Below are 21,688 nucleotides of genomic sequence, written 5' to 3'. Positions count from 1 at the left end.
AACCTCATTACAGAATTATTGAACAAAATGTGAATTTGTTTAAAATTGTGATAATGTTACAAATTTACGCTTTGATTTTCTCTTACCTGAAAAGTGAGGGGAAAGGACCATGATCACCTACTTTCATTCTTCTTGAATTCTCTTATGGAGATTACACTTCTGACTTGATTTCAATCAGTAGATGTGGCGCATCCAATATCCAATATTTTGTTAAGGAATTAGGAACAAACATCAATATGAACTGGTTGTCCACTTTGTTTCTAGATTCCAACGCATTACAACTTATTGGAGCACATTTTCAATAATGTTTGAAGAATATCTACTCCCTTATCAAAAATGAAAAAAATAATATATGGGTAAAATTAATCTTAAAAATGTGGATAATGTAAATAAGTTTTTTTTTTGTCATATTTGAAAAATAATGTACCAAGTGCCTGATACTCATGCAGCAGGGAAAATACTTTTTATATATAGAAGATAGAGAAATGACAAACACACACGTGTATGCAAAATATTGTTGGAAACTTTGCTAATCTTATGTCCCATTAAGTTCATATAAAAAAAAAATATTATGCTTATTTTACATATTTTTCTCTAACAGTATTAGAGTATAATTTCAACCAATAGTAGGAGGAAAGAGAAAAAATGAATGTTGATTTAACGATGTTTGAGAAAAAGTAGATAAAATAGACATAAAAAAATAAATAAAAATAAAAAATACCTTTATCTCCTTCGTAAATTAAAAATACTTGAATCGAGATGAAATACTGAGTTAAGAGGAATTGAATAGATTTATGCAACTCCAAATAAGAGCATCAACTGAGCAATCATATTAAGATAGAAATATGGCAACTTCATATTCTCTTTTCTGACTTTAATTATAATGTTTGTATTTCCTACAAAGTAGAAAGAGAGAGAACACACGATATGTGAAGAAGTCAATTGTATTATGGTTGCAGAGTTAACCTCATAAGCTAACTAGTGAATTTGGGTTTAGCATCCCCTTTGGAGCTGAATCCTAGTTCTAGCAATTTGAAGTTTTGAACACAAATTAGTGAAAATATTAAAGGGAAGATATACAAAAAAAAATAGAGTAAAATAGTAGTTTTCGCAGTAGAAAGGGCAAGTTGGTGAATTTGGATCAGATGCAATAAATTTTTCTAAGAGTGATTCTTCCGTGCACAAGGAAAAAGATTATTTGTGTACTTTCCTTTAATGAATTGGTTACTTTCATGTAGTACCTGAATTGGTTAAGTCCACTTAGCTGCTAAGTTTCTTTACAGGCTCTCTTTAAGTCTGGTAATTGGAAACAGCCATGGGGTGCTTCTTATTCATGGAATCATGGTGAAGTAGAGGTTGGGGTGCCCCTGCCTTGGTTTACCACGTACTTCTTACTATATAGCTGCTAGAAAATGACCCATGTACGGAGCTTGTGCTTCTACCGTTCCTAACTGAAGTCACCTTGGTACCCAAGAAACAAAACCTCTGCTCCTTTTCAGTTAGTTTCTGAGATTTCTGGGGATACCAGGTTTGGCTAAACTTGAGTCTAATGAATTTTGATTTAAAAGAAGGAAGAAAACGGATGGATTGAATTTGATCAAGTATGAAACAGTTAATGGTTTCTGTTTGGATATTGATGATGCTTACTGATATTTGCTCAATGCCAAAGTTCTGCAACTGTAAGCATTGGGGCAGTTTTAACTTTACATTCGATCATAGGTAGAGATCCAAAGAAGGCCATGAAAATGGCCATTTCTGATGTCAATGCAGACCTAAAAGTTCTAAATGGTACCAAACTATAGTTGATAATGAAGGATGTAACAATTGCAGCGCCCTTTCTGGGATCCATTGGAGGTTCTAATGATTATCCTTGCTGAAACTTCATCTTTCGTATTTGAACGTTTTCAAGATAATTTTTCTAGCATCTGAAAAGTTTTCAAAAATGAACCAGGAACTTTTCCTAGTACTGATGCAAATTGCTACTAGCAAAATTCTTCTGACTATATCCAAGTACTTGCCGTCAATTACCAGTTTGGTCATAGTAAATTAATCTGTTACATTTGAATTAGTCAAAATAAGTCAAAAAAAAAAAAATTATACCTATTTACTAGCCTAAGCATTTCATCCGGCAAATAGTGTTGGAACTAAGAACGTGAGTTGCTTGTTTGGTTTTGAGTCAACACAATACCTTTGCAATAATGTTCAAGAATCCATCTAAATTGTTACACTTGGACTGGTGCATTTAAGTTAAAAGAAGAACAAAAATAAAAACAATACACCTTAGCCTTAAATTATCAATACAAGGTACAAACCAATAATGTTCTAGCTTTGCACCGCCGTCACGTTCCACCAGTGGTTGGATTTCTGCGGATAAATGGGCTTCCTTATGTGTGTATACCACATGGATCAGTAGAAAACCAGTTTTTCCTCCTTTCAAAGTTGTTTTATTTTTATTTATTTTTCCGACTTACAAGTTCTTGTTTTATATTCTTATACTCATTCTAGCGCTTGAGTCTTAATTATATTAAACTATCATTCTAGTATAAAAAAACAGAGCTATTATCAACCCAATAATGCCTTTAGTTTAATAAAGAACAGCTTTGGAATTTCCAAAGTTTCATGCAAACAATCAAATAGTACAAACAAACAAAACAAACACTTTGTCCCAACCTAAGTGTCTATGTTGCTCATACTTTACAAGCAATATCATCCCATGGATGCTTTTAGCTTAACTCTGAACAGCATTATGGAGGTACAGTAAACTACCCGGCAGTCGGCACTACTGGATTTTACTCCAAGAATGTCTTAAACAACCACAGAAAATTTAGGTTCCACACACATACGCATGCAATAAGTGAACTTTGGATTCAGAAAGAAAGTAAAATTAAAAAGCTCTGGACTTTTAGAACTAACATAAAAATATATTCACACATAAAGAAAGATAACAAATGGCTTTAGGCAGCCTCTTTTTCCTTGTAAAATCCAAATTCAACACATCAGCTGCAGAAGAAACTTCATCAAGTTTATGGGAGTCTTAAGCAGGCCTTCTAGTATTACTTGTACAGTTTCTTGTACAAAAAAGATGCCTACTTTACAGTTATCAAGCAAACTGGAGTTTATTCACCTTTTCTTCATTCTCAGTCCTTCTAATTTTAATTAAGGAAATTCACCTTTTCCTCATTTCCAAGTTACAAGGTTTACTCGTATCCCAATAAAATTTTAGTTGATATATCAAATTCAGAACCTCAATCACAGAAGAGGTAGCGTGAAGTTTAGGAACCATACAGCACAAGATTTGAAGAGAGGAGGTAACGGCAGGAATAAAGCAACAAAAAGATATAGAATCAGTGTAATGTCAGTAACATAATTTTATTTTTTTTGTTCCAAAATCCAATCAAATCTTTAACAAAAAACATTTTACACTCGTGGTAAACCACAATCCTTCTTTAATGATTGAAACCTAAGCAAGTGCCACAATACTATGTTTTAACACAACACAGGATTCATGAAACACTAAAATCTTCAATTCCATTGACAATTCATCAACAGAGCAAATGAAACCCAAAAGTACTCATTTTTCATGAAGTGATAGCAGAGACAATTGTTCATCTACAGAGCAATCCACATGACATGACGTGCGACAAGAAGAAGGAATAAGAATAAGACCAAGGCACCTCTGCTCCATTGGAGAAGGCGATGATTGTCGAGTGCTTCGGTACTCCACAGTATCCTGGAGAATAATGTTCCCTTGCTTGTCAAGGCAGTAGAAGCCACCCAAGAAGAACCTTCCATCTTTGATCCCAACCAGCATTCGGCGAAATAGCATCTTCCTTACCCAACTTACACGGCCAGAACCATCTGAGCTTCCTACTTGAACCGGAATGGGTTGTTCTGCTTCATGTTCCATCTTAGCACTTGAACCTCACCTGCAAAAGACACCACATATCCATCTAAATTCGCCAGCAGTACCACCTAACCAGGAGGATACCCATCCCAAGCTAACAAACTTGTAAGGAAGCTATTTCTCAAAGGTTGCAGAGGCTCTTTTTCCTTATAGCCATTCTAAACCTTGTCAAAATACAGAGCTGACAAAACTGTAATTTGAAAAATACTCTTAGATAAAACACAGGACAGTATATTGAACTTAAGCCAGCATAGTTTTGTCTTTGCATTTTTATGAGAGACAAAGCTGAAAACCATTTCAAAGCCTTTTCACTTCCTAATTTTCAGCATAGCAAATCAATTATCTCAAAGTTTGACCATTTATTCCAGAAAGGGCAAGAGAATACAACAGAAAGGAACATTCAGACCACAACTGATTCAGAAACTCAAAGGAATATCTGAATTATAAACAGCATACCCTCATGCTACTTATAACATAACACAGTCCAACAAAATCACAAAATAAGGGGAAGAGAGTAAGACATAAAAAAAAACAAACATGATTTAACTAAAATCTTAGATTGTTGAAGAAGTTCTCAAAATAATTATTACCTACGGAACGTTTCTTCACAAAATCACTGCCTCCTTCTATTCCTCAACTCAATCTCCGACCGTCGCTTTTAAAAACCGAACCCCTCTTCACTGACCTAACTCGAAAAAACACAAACATTCTGTATTTTATAGGTATTATCTACTGTAACATAAACAAAAAATATTTGACATATTTACAACTTATTTTTTATAACTTTTTACGATCATATTTTAATATCGTTGATTTCTGTCAATTAAATTTATTAATTAATTATTAATTCATAATAAATTATAATTATTGAACAACGAAAATCAATGATGTTAAGATATAATTATAAGAAGTTGTAAAAAAAAAGTTGTAAGTATAATCTTACTCAATTAATTCATGTAACTAAAAACTCTGTTTAATTTCTAAAGGTCGCATGATTTTTTAATAAAAAATTAAAGTAATTTATTTTTAAATTAAATCTATGAAAAAAATTTAGGAGGTGTCTTTCTTCTCTCTCTTTTTCACAAAAATATATAATCATATAAAACAAACTTATTAATTACTTAAATAATTTATGTCTATCTATCATGGTACGTGTCATTCAGTTTATATTTTTTGTTTTCAGTTAAAATTGGAAAAAAATTGGGAAAATAAAATAACATAATGTTCATTTATCTTTATTCATTAATTTTAAGTATGTATAATACTTTAACTTTATCTAAAAAAAGAAAGAAGATTCTTTTATTTTTATTTTGTACGTAAAGCGATTTAACTTTTGTTATATCGTTTTTTAAATAATGACATGTATTCTTTTTTAATTTTTTTATTTTAAATGCTCTTTTAATCTAATTAATCTTCATTTTATTTTTAATTCAAACATCTACTATTATTTGATTTGTGCTGAATTAAAAAAGTTTGAACAAGGCACGAGACGAGATCCACACTGATTATAAGTTTAAATAAAGAGGTTTGATTTTCTCATGTTATATGAGAATTCAATTCTCATGTTGTAGAGATAAAAAGCATGTGAGACTCATGTGTTAGAAAAAATTATATATAAGACCCATGTCAGCACGAAAATCAAAAAGTATGTAGGAAAATTTGAATTCTCATGTTAAATGAAAATTATAAAACCCTTAAATAAAACGGTAACCACTTAACGATAAGTTTATAAGTTTTGGAATTGAAAGTAAGGATAGGATCCATTTACAACTTTATTTTGCAAATTACACTAAGGGCATGTTTGGTGCATAGTATATGATAAGGCCTGATAGTATAAGATTTGATAGTATAAGGCCTGATTGTATAAGACCTGAATGAATTTTAATACTATCCAGCGCTTGGCACGGTATTGTGTAAAATAATATATTGTATAAGATAATATCATCTAGTATTTGATAAGGTACTGTATAATATTATATATGATAAAAATAAATATTTTTAATAAAAATATCCTTTAATAAATAATTTATATAATTCTTCAAAAAATTTCATATGATATTAATTTTTATAAAAATTTATTGATCAGTGTGTCCAAAATATAAATTAATTTTTATAAAAACAAAATATTCAATATTTTAAAAATTAATATATTGAGAAATTAATTTTTATTTTAATAGATTAATATTAAAATAATATATCAATTTTTGAAAATTACATTGGTCATCAATGTTAATACATCAATATCTTATCAGGCCTTATCCCTCACCCTTAGGCCGTAATAAGTTATACATCGTTTTGATGTATTAAGGGATTATGCTGTATAAGTTTATACTATACGATGGTCACACCAAACAACTGAAAATGTCATAACGTATAGTATAAGCTTATACTATCATGCCTTATACGTCACACCAAACATGCCCTAAGTATGATTGGTCGTACTTTAAAAATTAAAGTATGACCGGTCATACTTAGTGTAATTTGTTATAATTTGTAAACAAAAAATTTATAAATATAACGTTCACGTCGAAAGTAATAATAAATATTTCACCAAAACAAAAATAATAAATAATATTTTCTTTTTTATACTAAGTTTGATTAAATAATGGGATAATAGTATTTTGAAAAAAATGAAGAATTTCTTTATTTGATTTCTTCTAATAATAAAAACGAAAAAAATATGAAAGAATTTTTTTCATTTGTTCATAATTTTATTTTACTTAAAATACTATTTTTTATTCTTTTTAAAAAAAAATTATTTAATTAAGAAATAGAATATTGTTACTAACCGTTATTATCATATCTTAATTATTGATTTTTGTTCGGTTGATTTTCGTCAATCAAATATTATTATTTTCACAAAATAAACTCATTAATTAATTATTATCTCACAATAAATAATAATCATTAATTGAGTGAAATAATAATTAATATATTATAATAACTTAATAATAATATTATTGGGTAATAACAATATCATATACTTTTAATTAAGTATACATAATTATTAATGACAGCCTGTAACGTAATTATCTAAAATAATTTAAAGGGGTAAAAAACAACTAAGGAAGAACAAAACCTAGGAAGATTCTCAGTAATCAAAATCCTGGATAGCGTTCTACGACGAATCCTAGGAAGCTCGCCAAAGAGCACCCTACTCTTTCTCTCCTCTCGCTCGCTCTCTCTCTCTCTCTCTCATTAGGGTTTTAGCTCGCTTCTTATTCTTCTTCTTCTCTCTCATCATCAGGTATGCAACTATGGGGTTTTAGATTTTTGACAATTCGCACCTATAATTGTTTTCTTCTTATTCTGCTGGAACTCTCAGTTGTTGGGTTTAAGAAAGTTCATTTTTTTTTCCTAGAATCATTTGGGAATCTTCACTTTTTGATTTTTTTTCTCTTTTTTCAAGCTGTATGAGGTGCCTTGCCAGTATAACACGTTATCTTACCTTGTATTTCATCTTGTTAACAAGAGTTTTGTTTGTTAAACAGACGGTTTTGTTACTACTTTATTGGATTTTCTTTTCAAATTTTACTGAGATATATGGCGCAGTTGATGTTAAATTATGCTCTCTGAATCTGTAATTGGTTCATCTTATAATTCTATCTCCATAATTACCCCCACAAGATTTTTAATCTTAACTGTAGCTCCTGTGTTTGCTCCACCGTAATTATTTCTGCTTTAGTCACACTTTGGATGATACAAGTCCATGTTGAAAATGGTGTGAAGTCTTATTCGTATGAGTATGGGTATTTTAGTTAAACTGCATTTATGTTCCCACCATGTTAACTAATAGCTGATTAGTGGGCTTATGTTTGTGTATAATATTTTTATTTTAATAGCTTGATTTGGCAATAAAAAATGGTGAGTTTAATAGTGTTTTATTGTTTCATTTAAACTTTTAATCTAAGGGGTGGCATGGGTGAGCAAGTACGGTGAAAAGAAAGAAAAAAATATTTTACAACTGATTATGTGTGTATCTAACATTATGTTTTGTTTTCAGAAGCAGTGCAGGTAATTTGTAAAATGGGTGAGACTGGGAAACGATATCGTTCGAAGAGAGACCATGATGGGGACAGCAAAAATCAAAAGAGACGTGTGAATGACAAAGATGAAAAGGGCAATGATGAGATGATTGTGTATAGGATACTCTGTCCGGATGGTGTTATTGGGAGTGTTATTGGTAAGAACGGAAAAGTGATAAATTCAATAAGGCAAGAGACCAGGGCAAAAGTCAAGGTTGTGGATCCATTTCCTGGTGCCAAGGATCGAGTTATAACGATTTACTGCTATGTTAAGGAGAAGGAAGATGTTGAGGTTGATGATGAGTTCAATGATAAAAAGCCCTTATGTGCTGCCCAGGATGCTCTTCTCAAGGTTCATTCTGCCATTTCAAATGCCATGGAAACTGTTGGAGATTCTGAGAAGAAACGAAAGAATAAGGAAGAATGTCAAATCCTTGTTCCATCGAGCCAGTCTGCAAATATCATTGGTAAGGCCGGGGCTACCATTAAAAAACTGAGAGTTAAGACACGGACAAATATCAAAGTCATTGCCAAGGATGCTGCTGACCCAGCACACTCATGTGCCATGGAGTTTGACAATTTTGTGTTGGTTGGTATATTTAATATTTTCAAACATAGTAACTTACAATTTTTATATCTTCAATCATATTTTAACTCAAAAAAAAAAAAAAACAGTTGTTAAAGCATTCTTTTGAAGTGAACTTCTATCTACTACATGCTTGTTTTCGTTGTATGTAGATTACTGGTGAATCTGAAGCAGTAAAAGCAGCATTATTTGCAGTTTCTTCAATTATGTACAAGTTCTCACCCAAGGAGGACATTCCTCTTGACACCACTGTACCAGAAACTCCTCCCAGCATTATCATTCCTTCTGAAGTTCCAATTTATCCACCTGGTGGACTATATCCAGCATCGGATCCAATTATCACACCTAGGTCCGTTCCTCAAATTTTAGGATCTACAAATGTACAAGATCTGCAAGGTTATGCTGATGCAGGAAATACATGGTCTCTATACTCATCTTCCCTTCCAGTAGTTTCTGGTCTTGGTGCTTCCAAATCTGAGGAGTTAATTGTAAGAATGTTGTGCCCTGCTGACAAGATTGGGCGTGTCATTGGGAAAGGAGGGGGTACAATTAAAAATATGAGGCAGGCTACTGGTGCTCATATCGAGGTTGATGATTCCAAAGCTCGTCATGATGAATGCTTAATCACTATAACTGCAACAGAGGTGCACTATCTATGCTTCTTCAATTTGTTTATATAAGATATAATTGCACATCCAATAATTGTGGTTGTGGGACTGGGGGGTGTTAACTTGGTGGAGTACCGGAGTCCATGATATATCGTGTACACATAAAAAAGTTTGACTTCAACTAGTACTATTTATAAACATTCCTTCTTTTCTTCTTTTCTTTTTCCTTTTTTTTGGGGTTGGGGGGGGGGGGGGGGTCATTTCCATAAGATCAATTCTCAAAATTATGTGCAAGAATAAGAAAAGTAAAAATCGCATAAGAATTGAATATCAAGATGAGGAGTTGATTCTTACTCATTAGGAACTTGTGTGCTTTATTGTTAAGCTTCAAGCATATGTTGTTTGAATTTTTAGTTTGATCTCTAGTTTCTTTATTTCCTTCTTTCTATCAAGTATAAACTATTTTTTAATCAAAATTATGGTAGATATGTTTCATTTTAATGTTACTTTTAGATATCGGGCTTATCTTAAATATTTCTTTGTCTAGATTACTAGTTTGCTGAATATTCTCTATGTTTCTTTTTATAGGCATCTCCTCTGCTTTTCTTGAGTGATACATTTCATGCATATCTTCCATGAAAATTTAAAGCACGTTAGATCCATTATTGAAGAAAATCTTTTTATAGTTGATACTAGTTACTATTGTGGCTAAATGCCTTGTGCTCTAATCATAGTTATCAATCGCGCAAAATAGTGGCGCTATAGCTCTAGAGCTGGGTGGGGTGGAGGTCCTCCACTCCTAGATGGCTTTCGCATCATGTTTCAGCCTAGTGCACATAGCGGCTGCAATATCAGCTGTCGCAGACACAAATGGATATCATACCAAACCATGGGGGTGAAAAGAAAACCCTAATATTTTTGGGTGTGGGGAATTCCCTAAATTACCTCAACTAAATTAAATATTTGAGTCTTAATAATGTAAGCACCAAATTAAGTATTTTACGTCTCTCTACTAGACAATAAAAAAAAGTCTCTGTTCTTCAACCCAGTGTGCACTCTGTTCAGGGTTTGCTTCAAGTCTTCCTCAAGCCAGTACAGCCAACCACCATTTTTTCACTCTGTTTAGGGTTTTCTACTCTGTTTCGCTCACAGCCAGCCTCATCCCTGCTCCACATCCACCATTCTAGCTAGTCTCTGTCTTGCACAAGCAATGCATCTTCTTGCGCAGTTCCGCATGCATTTTCTTCCTGTATTTCACACGGTGGCCTTTGTTTCAGATGGAAACCTCTGTTTCGGAAGCTCCAATCTCTGCTTTGGAGTTTCACATTGCTATATCCTCTGTTTCCTTTAGTTATTTGAGTCTTAATGATGTATGTGTCTTAACTTTTGAGTATTGAGTGAATGAGTCCTATGTTTCAGTACCCCTTATCTTCTGTGTAGTGGCTGCTCCGCAACCCGCTATACCATTGTAGCATTTTGGGGTTGGCTGCTCCATTCTGCTATCTGGGATTGACCATTGTTGCTCTAATTGTGCCATCCCTCATAATAATGAGAATTGATGCTTATTTGAAGGTCAACACCAACAGGGTCCACATGTTAATTACAATATGGAAATATTTTATTTCAAGATATTAAATTTTTTTGGGTGAGGGAGCAAGGGATACTGTAATGTTACTCCAGTAAAGAAAATATTTCAATTTCATTATGTCTGCAGCATATGTCAGTGAGGTGGCATAGATGGCAAGTCTAAAGCAATGGTAAAACTGCTTCTTTATGACCGCAAAGTCACAGGTTCGATGCCTAAAAACAACCTCTTTGCTAAGTTGCAAGTGTAAGATTATGTATAAGGATTTTCCTCACCCCTACCCTCGCAAGTCAGGGTTTCATTGGAAGTGGTTTTGATGTCAGCAGGGTGGCAGTCAAGTATACATTTTCTTTATCTCTTCATGCTAGGCGGTAGGTAGTTTTTTTTTTTTGTAGGCTTCATTTGTACATGGTTAATCTACAGGTGTACTAGCAGATAAACTTGGTCCTTATTTTTGTTTGACCTGAAAGCTTCTTCAAATTATTGAATTGTATGATCCGTTATATGCTTGGTTTCTTAGTTGGTGGGTTTTGTTGACTCCCATATTGTCCTTACTATGTATGGTGTAGCCTTTTCCTATTTTTTATATTGATCATGTGCTGTTTTTCGATCGTAAAAGGAAAATCTATCATGTAGTATGTCTATTTTGTAGTCGTCAAGTGATTTGAAATCCATGGCTGTTGAAGCTGTTCTACTACTGCAAGAGAAGATAAGTGAGGAAGATGATACCACAGTTTCAATCCAGCTCCTAGTTCCATCCAAGGTGATAGGATGTATTATAGGGAAAAGTGGTTCAATCATAAATGAAATTCGAAAGAGAACTAAGGCAGATGTTCGAATCTCAAAAAGTGATAAGCCTAAATGTGCAGATGTGAATGATGAACTCATTGAGGTTTGAAGTCTTTTTCGCTTCATCATTCTTCTTGTTTAATTTGTATATTTATTTTGTTGAATATTCTTTTGGATTTCTGATTTAGGTGGTCGGCGGAGTTGATTGTGTGAGGGATGCACTTATCCAGATTGTCTTAAGGCTGAGAGATGATGTATTGAGAGAGAGGGACACTGGCCATAACCATAATCCCCCTATAGGTGCTGAATCCTTGTACTCAGGTAGCTCTGTTCTTTCAATGCCATCTGTGATGTCTTCAGTTCCTCCTTTCCCTGCTCCACTGGCTTATGATCAGAGGACTGAAAATGGAACTGGCCTGGGCATGCTTTCTTCTAGCAGCCTTTATGGATATGGATCTCTTTCGGTATGTCTTGCCACTGTTTTTTCTTGTTATAGTAACTTATCATAACTGCTAGAATATCAGGACTGTTGACCTAGATTGTGATGGATATGGCTTGTACTAGTTGTACTTCATTAGTGCTTGACCTAGATTGTTAATATAAATGCGTCTATTACTTAGTGATTAACACACATCTTATTATCAGTGAAATATACTATTTCTCTCTTTTCCTCCCTTTCCCTATGTTTTCAAGAATAAATAATCTCTTATGATGTGATCATTGTCTTGTATGTATCTCATGATTTATAGGTATTGATTCTAATTTGAAGTTCCAGGTTCAATATATGGGGAAAAAATAGTCTTTTTTTTTTTTTAAAGACTTATAGATATGAATTAATTTCGTGAAAAATTGTTTTTTTGATTTCATGCTCTATTTCTTAAAATGCATGGTTGAGATGTACTCTTATCTCCCTAAAAGTTATGAAAATAGTTTCTTTTCTAACCCCCCCCCCCCCCCCCCCCAATTATGCATTAAAAAAAGAAAGAGAAGCATAGGCTGCAATTGGCATGATATGGTGATGCTAATTGAGTTGCAAAGACTTGTGACATTTTATGCCCAATGGTGATGTTAATTGATTTTATTCTTTTGAAACTAGAATTATAATTATAGACAATTTGATTGAGTGTAGGTTCAGCTAAAATGTTATTTTTCATCATACACATGTTTTCATGGCTTATACATTGATTTAAAATGTGAAAAATCTTGTAGCAATGCAAATTGAAATTATATTAGATAGCTCCTTTGTTGTGTCCGTGCATAGTATATATTCTAGTTTTTTATTAGTCTTTTGGGTTCGAATATTGTTGTTATGAAGTTATGAGTACTGTTATAATGAAGTAGATAAAGTGGTGAATACTGATGGATTTTAGCATTCTTTTTTTTTTTTTTTTATGGGAGTGGGTGGAATTGTGAACTTTTTTCCTCAGAGCCCATTCTTCTATTCAGCACTTCCTTTCCTCCGGTGCTGTGTAAAGTATCTATTTTTCTATTACAATATGCTAATATGTGTTTAACTCTTTCTCTATTTTTAGTTTTTAAACATATGTCACCGATATCTTCTCTTGTTTGTTTCTCTGCAATAGATTGGAGAAAATGGCTATGGATCTATGTCTTCGTATGCCACCAAGCTGTATGGAGGGTTAGTATATATTGTTATCAAAGTTATATGCATTCTATACTTTACAATGGACTTGGTCCTTTTTTTTCTTTACTTGGCTTTATGTTAAACTGTTAATTATATTCAACTTGTGTTTATGTGCCTTCATTATACACAGTTTGCCTCCCCCATCAACTCTGGAGATGTTGGTTCCTGCTAATGCAGTAGGCAAAGTGTTGGGTAAAGGAGGGTCCAATATAGCCAATATCAGGAAGGTTTGTTCACACAATTTAATTTACTTTTCTTTTATTCTATGTTAAAAGGTAACTAATTCATGGTTTGAAAGGTATATTTATATTGTTTATCTTAAATTAATGCCAAATGGGTCCTTGTTGCTGTATCTCACTGACACTGTATGCTTTTGAATTGTGATGAACTGAGAACAGTTACTTATCTGAAAATTAAACACTGTTATATCATACTTTCTCAAGTTTAGTGTTTAGTTTATTTTGATTTCTCACTTTGTTACATTATGATATGATGTATCTTCTCAGTCCAGTTATTTGATGTAAAAGAGAGATATCCAACTTTCACTAATTAGAAAAAACATATTAAGGTTTTTCCTATTATTTTATCAGTTATGTTTTCGGTTTACCACAGTATTTTTTTAGATGTCATGTAATGAAACTATTTTGTGAAGTATTTTCTTTTTGCTCTTACTGATACACTCAGACAGACACACACACATACACAGAGTTCGGTTGAACCTCAATGGCCAAAGTATCTTGCATATTCAAGTTTATACATCTTTGGTGGCTAATGGAATACCAGTTTGTTTATACTTCTATACCCTTTGTACATGTACTTAAAATTTGCTTCATTGAATGGCAATTTTATGTTTCGTTGTTTCAATCCAGATTTCAGGAGCAACAGTAGAGATTTCTGACTCCAAATCTGCCCGGGGTGATCGTATTGCTCTTATTTCTGGCACACCTGAACAAAAGCGTGCAGCTGAAAACTTGATCCAGGCATTTATAATGGCTACATGAGTTGTTGGAGTTATTTCTGGGGGTTTGAAGGTGAAAATTTAATTCTCAGTGCATGTTCTTGTTCCTCTTCTTAGGTCCTCTAGGTTGGTCGTGGAGAGAATTTTCTCTAGGGTTCTTCAACTGGACTCCTGCTTCTTCCGTAACAGTGATTACCAAGATTATGCCTGATCATCCAGTGCTGGTTTTGTATGTAGGAGCTATTGTTCCTTTCTTTTCTGTTTTCTTAATCTACTCTTCATCTGCGTTTTTTCTTAGAAATTTAGGATCTTTCTGTCCATTCATACTTTTTTACTGATGAATAGTGTGGAATCATCTTTATCTCCATTAATTAGTATCAGAGGAACCATAAAGGGATTATGTTTATTTTGATTCTGCTGGTTCAACCTTTTATTCTCCTTTCTTGCTGAAAGTATCTGCTCCCCAATGATACAAATAAAATGCAAATTCCCTTGCAATCTCCTCTTTCTAGTATCCTTGGTTTGCGGTTACTTTGATCATAAGTGGGGAAGTTTCCTCACGCCAAGCGCACTTCATTATATACATATAATCTGAAAAACCATTGGAATTTATTTTGTAGATCTTGTGTTCATGCTTTCACTTCACAGTTATCTTGTCATGGATGCCACTCACAGAGATGCTTGCTGCTGCATTTTATGGTAGCAAGCCTTCCCCTCTTCCAATGTGGTTTAAAATGATTTCATTGGATCTCCTAAATTCTATCGAGTGAAATTCATTTTATGATCTCTATCTCTGCTGCCTGCGGCTTACCTATTGTCCAGTTTGCAACTTAACATTTAGTGCATTGGATCTCCTATATTCTATCAAGTTAAATTCATGTTATGATCTCTACCTCTGCTACCTGTGGCTTATCTATTGTCCTGTTTGCAACTTAAGATTTTGTATCTCAACTGAACTTGTATTATAGTTAATTGAATTTTGGTAACCAAGGTATTAACCTGCTCTAATTTTAGTGGTTTTTCCCAAATGAAAAATAAATTTATAGGCACTGGTTTCCTATCCGTAAGGCATCTGCTTATTTTTCAGATATTGTTTTTTGAAGGGTGCAATAAGATTAAATCATCCTATTTCATCAACGTTTGCCTCGTCTTTATTTCCATCTTCTGTTGAAAAATCATCCATATTGCCTGTTTCCATGTTTTAACATCAGCACGACGACACTAATGTACTCAAAACTTCCTTTTTCTAGCTATAAGTGACTGGCCTCTCTCGGCTTTCTTTCTATAATGTGCTATCATCCGGATACTTTTCAGTGATAATGTTGAGACATTGCCTTTCTTAGCTACAATTTTTCTTCATTTTGCGCTAGTCATCTAGTTTCTTTGATGCTATTTCACAAGTCTCCCTAGCCTCTAATCTCAGCATAATAATGCTCGATAGAACATTTTTTTATCTTTTAAATGATATAATATACATTTTAACAAACCCTCCCTTGGTTCTAGGTAACTGTAGATTTTCTAGCTGGACAATTTCCCATCTTTGATTCTGTATATTTATACATTTTTGTCCATTCGTTGATTATTTTCCCATCATTCTTATCAGTAAGGATGCCTAGTCTGAGTTTGGTCATTAGGTCCCTAGGCAACCATTGTCATTAGTGGATAATTCAATGCATTGATGATGTCATGCATGATATTGGTTTCTCTTGGAGATTAATCTGTCCATATTTCCATGTGAAGGGGTATGATTCATTGGGGGGTGGAATTGTATCTAAATTTAATATCAAGAATCTTGTTAGTTATTACTATTTGTGTAAGAATTTGCTTTTACGTTGCACATCAAGTAGTGAGTGGTAGATGTCTATTGTACATGCAGCTTTCTTCATTCTTTTGATTTCTACGAGGTTACTGTTTGCGTGTCTATCATATGAATTTATGTTATATATTCCCAGGGATAACTGGGTACAATCCCTTCTATGTGGTACTTGCTAGGCTCAGTCAATCTTTTTGTTTTTAACATGCATCAATGGATTTATTTTTAAAGGGGTCATTATTCGTACACTACATTTGTGATATTGACTTTCCGATCAACCCGAAAAGAAATTAAAAAGAAGAAGAAATATGTATTGTTCTCTAAGTTTTTGCTAATATATATCAGTAAATTTATCAATAAAAATCGTACCTCCTATTGGGCTATATTCTGCATGGTTTTGTTCGAAAGACTGGGTGATCGATCATGTTACATTGATTAGTCATTTGAATTGGATGTATTTCCCAGTTCATATAATACGATGCAATTATGAATTCAAGGCCATTTTTCTCAAATTGATGGAGTTCTTTTTCATAGAAACAATCTGCGATTGAAAATTCGGAAATAACGATAAAGGGGGAAGTTCTGACAGACACTTTAGAAAAGTAGAAATCCAACATAGAAACTAAAAAGCAGCTAGTGAAGACTGATTGTACTGGATAAATGTTTCTCATACAAACAATGGCCTCATTTTAACGGATCAAATAGATTTTAAAAAGATATTTTTACCTACTATCCTAACTTTAGTTCCAAAAAATAAAATAAAAAAAATCTTGGAAGTATCATGGAGATAATAAGGCTTATCCTGTATCCGTCTAAAAAGGGTTGCATATAAGAATGCCTTTTTTAATGTTATATTGTCAATTCGCTACATAATTCAGAAGGACTTGGACCACGCAAATGGAGTAGCAGCTTGTTATCATTAAAAGTGTATTGAATGTCACATCTACAACAGCTTATTATGATTGTTCTTCCCTAATGTAATGGTATTGCCCAAGTTAATGTCCTACAACAGTTTATCGTATCCAAACTTCAATTGCTCATCTACTCGTTTGTGCCACAGGGTTTCCCCACAATTCCATCTTTAATACTTATTAAACTGTCTCTTAAGTTGTTACCCTCAAGGCAACCAATGGAAAATGTTGGTGGTGTTAGGTGATGTTTCTGCAAGTGGATCTGGGATATTTTCTATAGGCAATGTGGATATAATATCTCCCCTTATTTTTTCAAGTGCTAAAGTGTCTTAGTTTCAGCTAGCATTTAACAATTTTATAACAAAAAGGATTTATCCCTCTACAACCCCCTTCCACCCAAATGATGGTTGGCGTTCTAATTCCTTCAACATTGCGAGGTTGAAAAATAGAGTAATTATAATCATGTATAGAGATTAATTAATTTTGTGAGATAACATGATATAGTCATTTCAGGTAAAATAAAAGTAGTATTTTTTATTTATTTTTTTGATAAATATTACATTCATCAATGGTGACAAAAATCATAGAAGGGAACAGTAAAGCACGGACACGCTCATCCAAAAAAAATTTGCGTGTCCGACACAGACACGCTTGGACATGCGATCAACATTTGGTGACACGCGGTCAACTCTCCGACACGTTTTTCGACACGCGGTCAATTTTTTTTGACACGCGGTTAACGCTAGGACACGCTCGGACATGTTTTTTTTTTTTTAAATCTTAATTTTATTTTGTTAACTAAATATAAAAGAAAATTTATAAATTAATTTTTTTCTGTTATAAAATTTGACATAAAAAATTAAGAAAGTACGAAAAATTATTTATATTTATATTTATGTTATAAAATTTAAATATTTGATTAGTTATATGACTTATTATGGACTCTTATATGTATTAAATATAAATTATATTATATATATTAAAAATTTTATTTAATATCAAAACGTGTCCAAATATGACATTTTTTAGAATTAACGTGTCGGCGTGTCGTGTCGTGTCGTGTCCCGTGTCCGTGTCCGTGCATCATAGGAAGGGAATATATGACTATGAGAGGCGGGGAACTCTCAGGGATACTTAGGGTGTGTTTGGTACAAGTATTTCAAAAGTATTACTGGTAAACTCAATTACCATGTTTGGTAGAAGGAACAAAAATCAGTTCCCGAATATCCAAGGATTACCGATAATTTGATTTATAAAGAAAAATCACTATTTAGATTACCAAAAATAATACAAAAAATAAAGAAAAACCAGTTTCCTTTACTTGGTAATTCAGAATACCAAGTAAAGGGAAAGCACAACAATAATTTTTGAGACAAAAATACCTCAACACACATAAAAATCTAGACCCACTCTATCAATTACAAAAGTAAAAAAAGTTTGGGGTTATTTTTGTAAAATAACCTCATATTCAAAGTCATATTTCGTTCTAAACCAAACATGGAATCAGTAATCTTTATCCAATATTTCCGGTAATATTTTGGCGAACCAAACACATTTTTCGTAAGATTCTAAGTAAACTCAATTTCTATTGTATTCCCATTAATCGTGATTCTCGGATACCAAAAAATTTCTCTTGTACCAAACACACCCTTAGTGTCTGTTCTGGATTTCTTTTTTTTAGTTTCTCTTCTCCTTTTAAGTAAAAGTTAGGCCAAAAAGAATTTTACAAAAACTCTTATAATAAAAAGAGTTTTTTCTATAATGAAGAAAAAAATAAAAAATAAAAAACTCATAGAAGGAGCTTTTTTTAAGTTGTATCATTTTTTTTTTGAAATATGTGCCTTTTTTTATAAATGAACAGTTTTTAAGTAACTTTTAAGTTAAAATTTTTATATAATCATCAAACAACTTGTAGCTTTATTTTAAATTATTTTTTTTCAGCTTTACCTTAAAAGTAACTTCTAGGTTAAAAAAAGTTTACAAATAAACTCCTATAATGTCCTAAAGATAGTTCTAAGTTACAATATTTAAATATTTATGCAATACTTAATGTACTTCTATATATATATATATATATATATATATATATAAATATATATATATATATATATCAACACATGTACTTATGCTATATTAAATCACTTGTGCTTTGGATTTTAAAATTTTAACAAAAAGAAAAAAAAAAGGATGGTTTCAATAAAACAATATGTCAAATGACTTTTTTTTGTAAGTGATCATAATTACCTCTTTGAGGCGAATCAGAACCCCGGTATCCTCACGGGTTCGACTCTTTGAGCCGCATATGGGACTAATCAAGAGTTCGGGTGCGAGTCCAAATATTACGGTACTTATACCTCCAGATGGTGTTGGTGGAATTCGAACCGAGGTCCTCTCCCACCACTCAGTCCCCACACTACCAACTCAGCCACCACACTTGGATATGTCAAATGACCTTTTATGCGCTATATCTTCTAACTTCTGATTCTTGTTTTTTTTTTTTTTTGAAATAAGATTCTTGTTTTTTAACTATGATAAAAACACCGAGAATACTTTTGCAATTAGGTCCAATCATGTTCGAACTGGGTTATGTCGGATAATTGAAAAATTAGTAGAGAAAACCAGAAAAAGGAATAAAAAAAATTGGAACTTCTTACCCATTATTAAGATTTCATTAATAATAACACATGTTTATTGTTTTTTATATTGTCGGAGATAAATTTATCTTTTAAACATGCATAAAATTATGTGAGATTTATATTTTCTCTTTTTTTCTCTTCTTCTCACATATTGACCTCATACACTTTTATGTGTATACAGAAAGTAAGTTCATTTCTTACAATATGAGAAACATTAAACCCTAATAACAATTTGGCTAAGTATAGCATACCCAAAAAAAAAAACAATTTGGCTAAGTTTAGCTATACCCAAAAAAAAAACAATTTGGCTAAGTTTAGCTATACCCTTATCACATCTTATGTTTTAATATTATTTTAGAAACGATGTGGTTGAGTTGTCATAGTGTTTGCAATCTATGTTTTCAAGCTTAAACCTACTCGAGTGAATGTCACTTTAAGCCTAATCCTGGTAAATACGAAAAGTCGTCCAGATTACAAAACTAATAGGTTGAAACTGATTTATGCATTGCTTTGGTTTAAATAATTAATCATGCAAAAGTAACTCAGACGTCATACCTTATGCAAAGCTAGAGTATTATACTATAGTTGATTATAATTGTCACATATATGTTTTAAAGTACGTTATTGTCTAACTAAATCGGTATTATTTAACTATACGAGCTTCTTTGAATTCTCTCTTTTTTAAGTTAGAAGTTTATTATAAGCTAAAACTAAAATAAAAACTAAAAGTTGTTTGGTAAATACATAAAAATCTTAGCTTAAAATCACATATTTCAAAAAAAAATATATCTCTCTCTATCTCTATAGCTCTTCATTTAAAAAAAACACACACAATTCAAGAAAAGCAGATAAGAGCTTAAAAAAAACTTCTCCTAGGAGCTTTTAACTTTTAACTTTTAACTTTTTTTTCTTTATAAAAAAAGAGTTTTTCATTATAAGAGTTTTTCTCAAAACATGTTTTGCCTATCTTATGCTTATAAGTAGTTTCTAACTTAAAAGAGAGAGAATTCAAACAAGCACTAAATCGAAAACTCGACGAAAGGAATACAAGAAATATTGTAATCTACACAACTAAATTGCTTAACAATGCCACTAATAAGAATTTGAGTTCTAAGAATGCAAATCAAAAAGGGTCGGAAGATACTCTCAATAGCAACAAAACTTTCAAGGATTTGCTTTATATAAAAAGAAAAAACCTGGAAGTAGGGAGGTCTATAGATTAATATAACTAGGAAATCCGAATAGCAACTTAGACAAAGAAGGGAACATTAGCGATACATAAAAGCCTCCGAACAAATCCAAAAAAAAAAAAAAAAGGCCTCCAAACAACAAACAAAGAATAAATTTTGAATAACTCACATTAGTGGTGGTACTCATGAGATGCCATAACAACTCCTTTGATATCATCCAACGAACAAAATAAAAAAATTAGCACAACCTTTGGTGCATGCCTCAAGAGCCAATAAAGGGTTGTTTGAGTAGCTTTCGTTCCCAAAGGAACAACCGTTGGACCTAACTAGTATAGTAGTTTTCATTTGAACTTTATTTTTAGCTTGCAGTTTATTTTTTTCCCCAAGGTATGTATATACTTTAAGAGAGAAAAAATTCTTTAAGACTGTTTAAAAAAAATGAAATCATATGAAAGAAAACATACACTTCGAACGCAAATTTTAACTATTGATGAAAATAATTTCATGTGGGATTGCACTCCAAATATACTCCTAGGGTTGACCATAATTTCAGTTCCATAGTTGCAAGTGGCAAAATAGGTTATACATCTTACATGCTTTGTGTCTGTACTTTCATATGAGTACGGAAATTGTAATCTCAATCATCGTGAAATTTGAAGTGTTCATAAAGCATGTGCCATGAATGCCACATGCCACAACGTGCGCTTGTGTTCTAATTTAGTTTGTAATTTCTTGGATCCAAATCTAAATTATGAGAACAATGTTAAGTGCACATGGAATGTGATACCTAAATGGGATACAAAATATGCATTTTATAGGAATTTTCATGTTATTATTACAACTCCACAGGTAGAATGAGAGACAAATCAATTAAATCTGGCATTAATTGCAAACATAATTATAGGACTTAATTTGTTGCTTTTTTTATTAGTTATTGATAATCAAGATGAATTGTTAGTCTTTTTTGGGTGTTAATTATAAACATTTATTGTGAAAGTAACAGCGGACAACTCACTATGGACACTACTGGGGCTGGCA

At 32.4% G+C, this 21,688-nt stretch overlaps 2 protein-coding genes across 2 annotated transcripts; one reads left to right on the top strand and one right to left on the bottom strand.

Annotated features, from left to right (window-relative positions):
- Nucleotides 1-3,353: 3,353 nt before the first annotated feature.
- LOC133312798 (uncharacterized) lies at nt 3,354-4,595 on the bottom strand. Its single transcript, XM_061514068.1, has 2 exons — nt 4,495-4,595; nt 3,354-3,926 (listed from the first exon to the last, which is right to left on the bottom strand). Exon 2 carries the CDS (start codon nt 3,905-3,907, stop codon nt 3,572-3,574), a length of 336 nt encoding a protein of 111 aa, XP_061370052.1. The 5' UTR covers nt 3,908-3,926; nt 4,495-4,595; the 3' UTR covers nt 3,354-3,571.
- Nucleotides 4,596-6,993: 2,398 nt separating this feature from the next.
- On the top strand, nt 6,994-16,063 carry LOC133312768 (KH domain-containing protein At4g18375-like). Its single transcript, XM_061514026.1, has 8 exons — nt 6,994-7,151; nt 7,908-8,518; nt 8,668-9,159; nt 11,361-11,600; nt 11,686-11,961; nt 13,081-13,136; nt 13,273-13,369; nt 14,012-16,063. The coding sequence occupies exons 2-8, from the start codon at nt 7,931-7,933 to the stop codon at nt 14,141-14,143; spliced, it is 1,881 nt and encodes a 626-aa protein (XP_061370010.1). The 5' UTR covers nt 6,994-7,151; nt 7,908-7,930; the 3' UTR covers nt 14,144-16,063.
- The last annotated feature ends 5,625 nt before the right edge of the window (nt 16,064-21,688 follow it).

Source organism: Gastrolobium bilobum, unplaced genomic scaffold (genome assembly GCF_033153095.1).
Source record: "Gastrolobium bilobum isolate Gb01-03AN ecotype WA unplaced genomic scaffold, APGP_CSIRO_Gbil_v1 utg8540, whole genome shotgun sequence".
Lineage (NCBI taxonomy): Eukaryota > Viridiplantae > Streptophyta > Magnoliopsida > Fabales > Fabaceae > Gastrolobium > Gastrolobium bilobum.
Note: the sequence above shows the minus strand (reverse complement) of the source record. Positions and strands in the feature narration are given on the sequence as shown.

What these genes read in the sequence shown, in the direction of transcription:
- LOC133312798 (XM_061514068.1), bottom strand. Translation starts at nt 3,907, where the DNA reads ATGGAACATGAAGCAGAACAACCCATTCCGGTTCAAGTAGGAAGCTCA.
- LOC133312768 (XM_061514026.1), top strand. Translation starts at nt 7,931, where the DNA reads ATGGGTGAGACTGGGAAACGATATCGTTCGAAGAGAGACCATGATGGG. An exon ending in ATGGATATGGATCTCTTTCG is followed by an intron (nt 11,962 to 13,080) that starts GTATGTCTTGCC and finishes TCTCTGCAATAG; the next exon opens with ATTGGAGAAAATGGCTATGG. An exon ending in GCCACCAAGCTGTATGGAGG is followed by an intron (nt 13,137 to 13,272) that starts GTTAGTATATAT and finishes CATTATACACAG; the next exon opens with TTTGCCTCCCCCATCAACTC.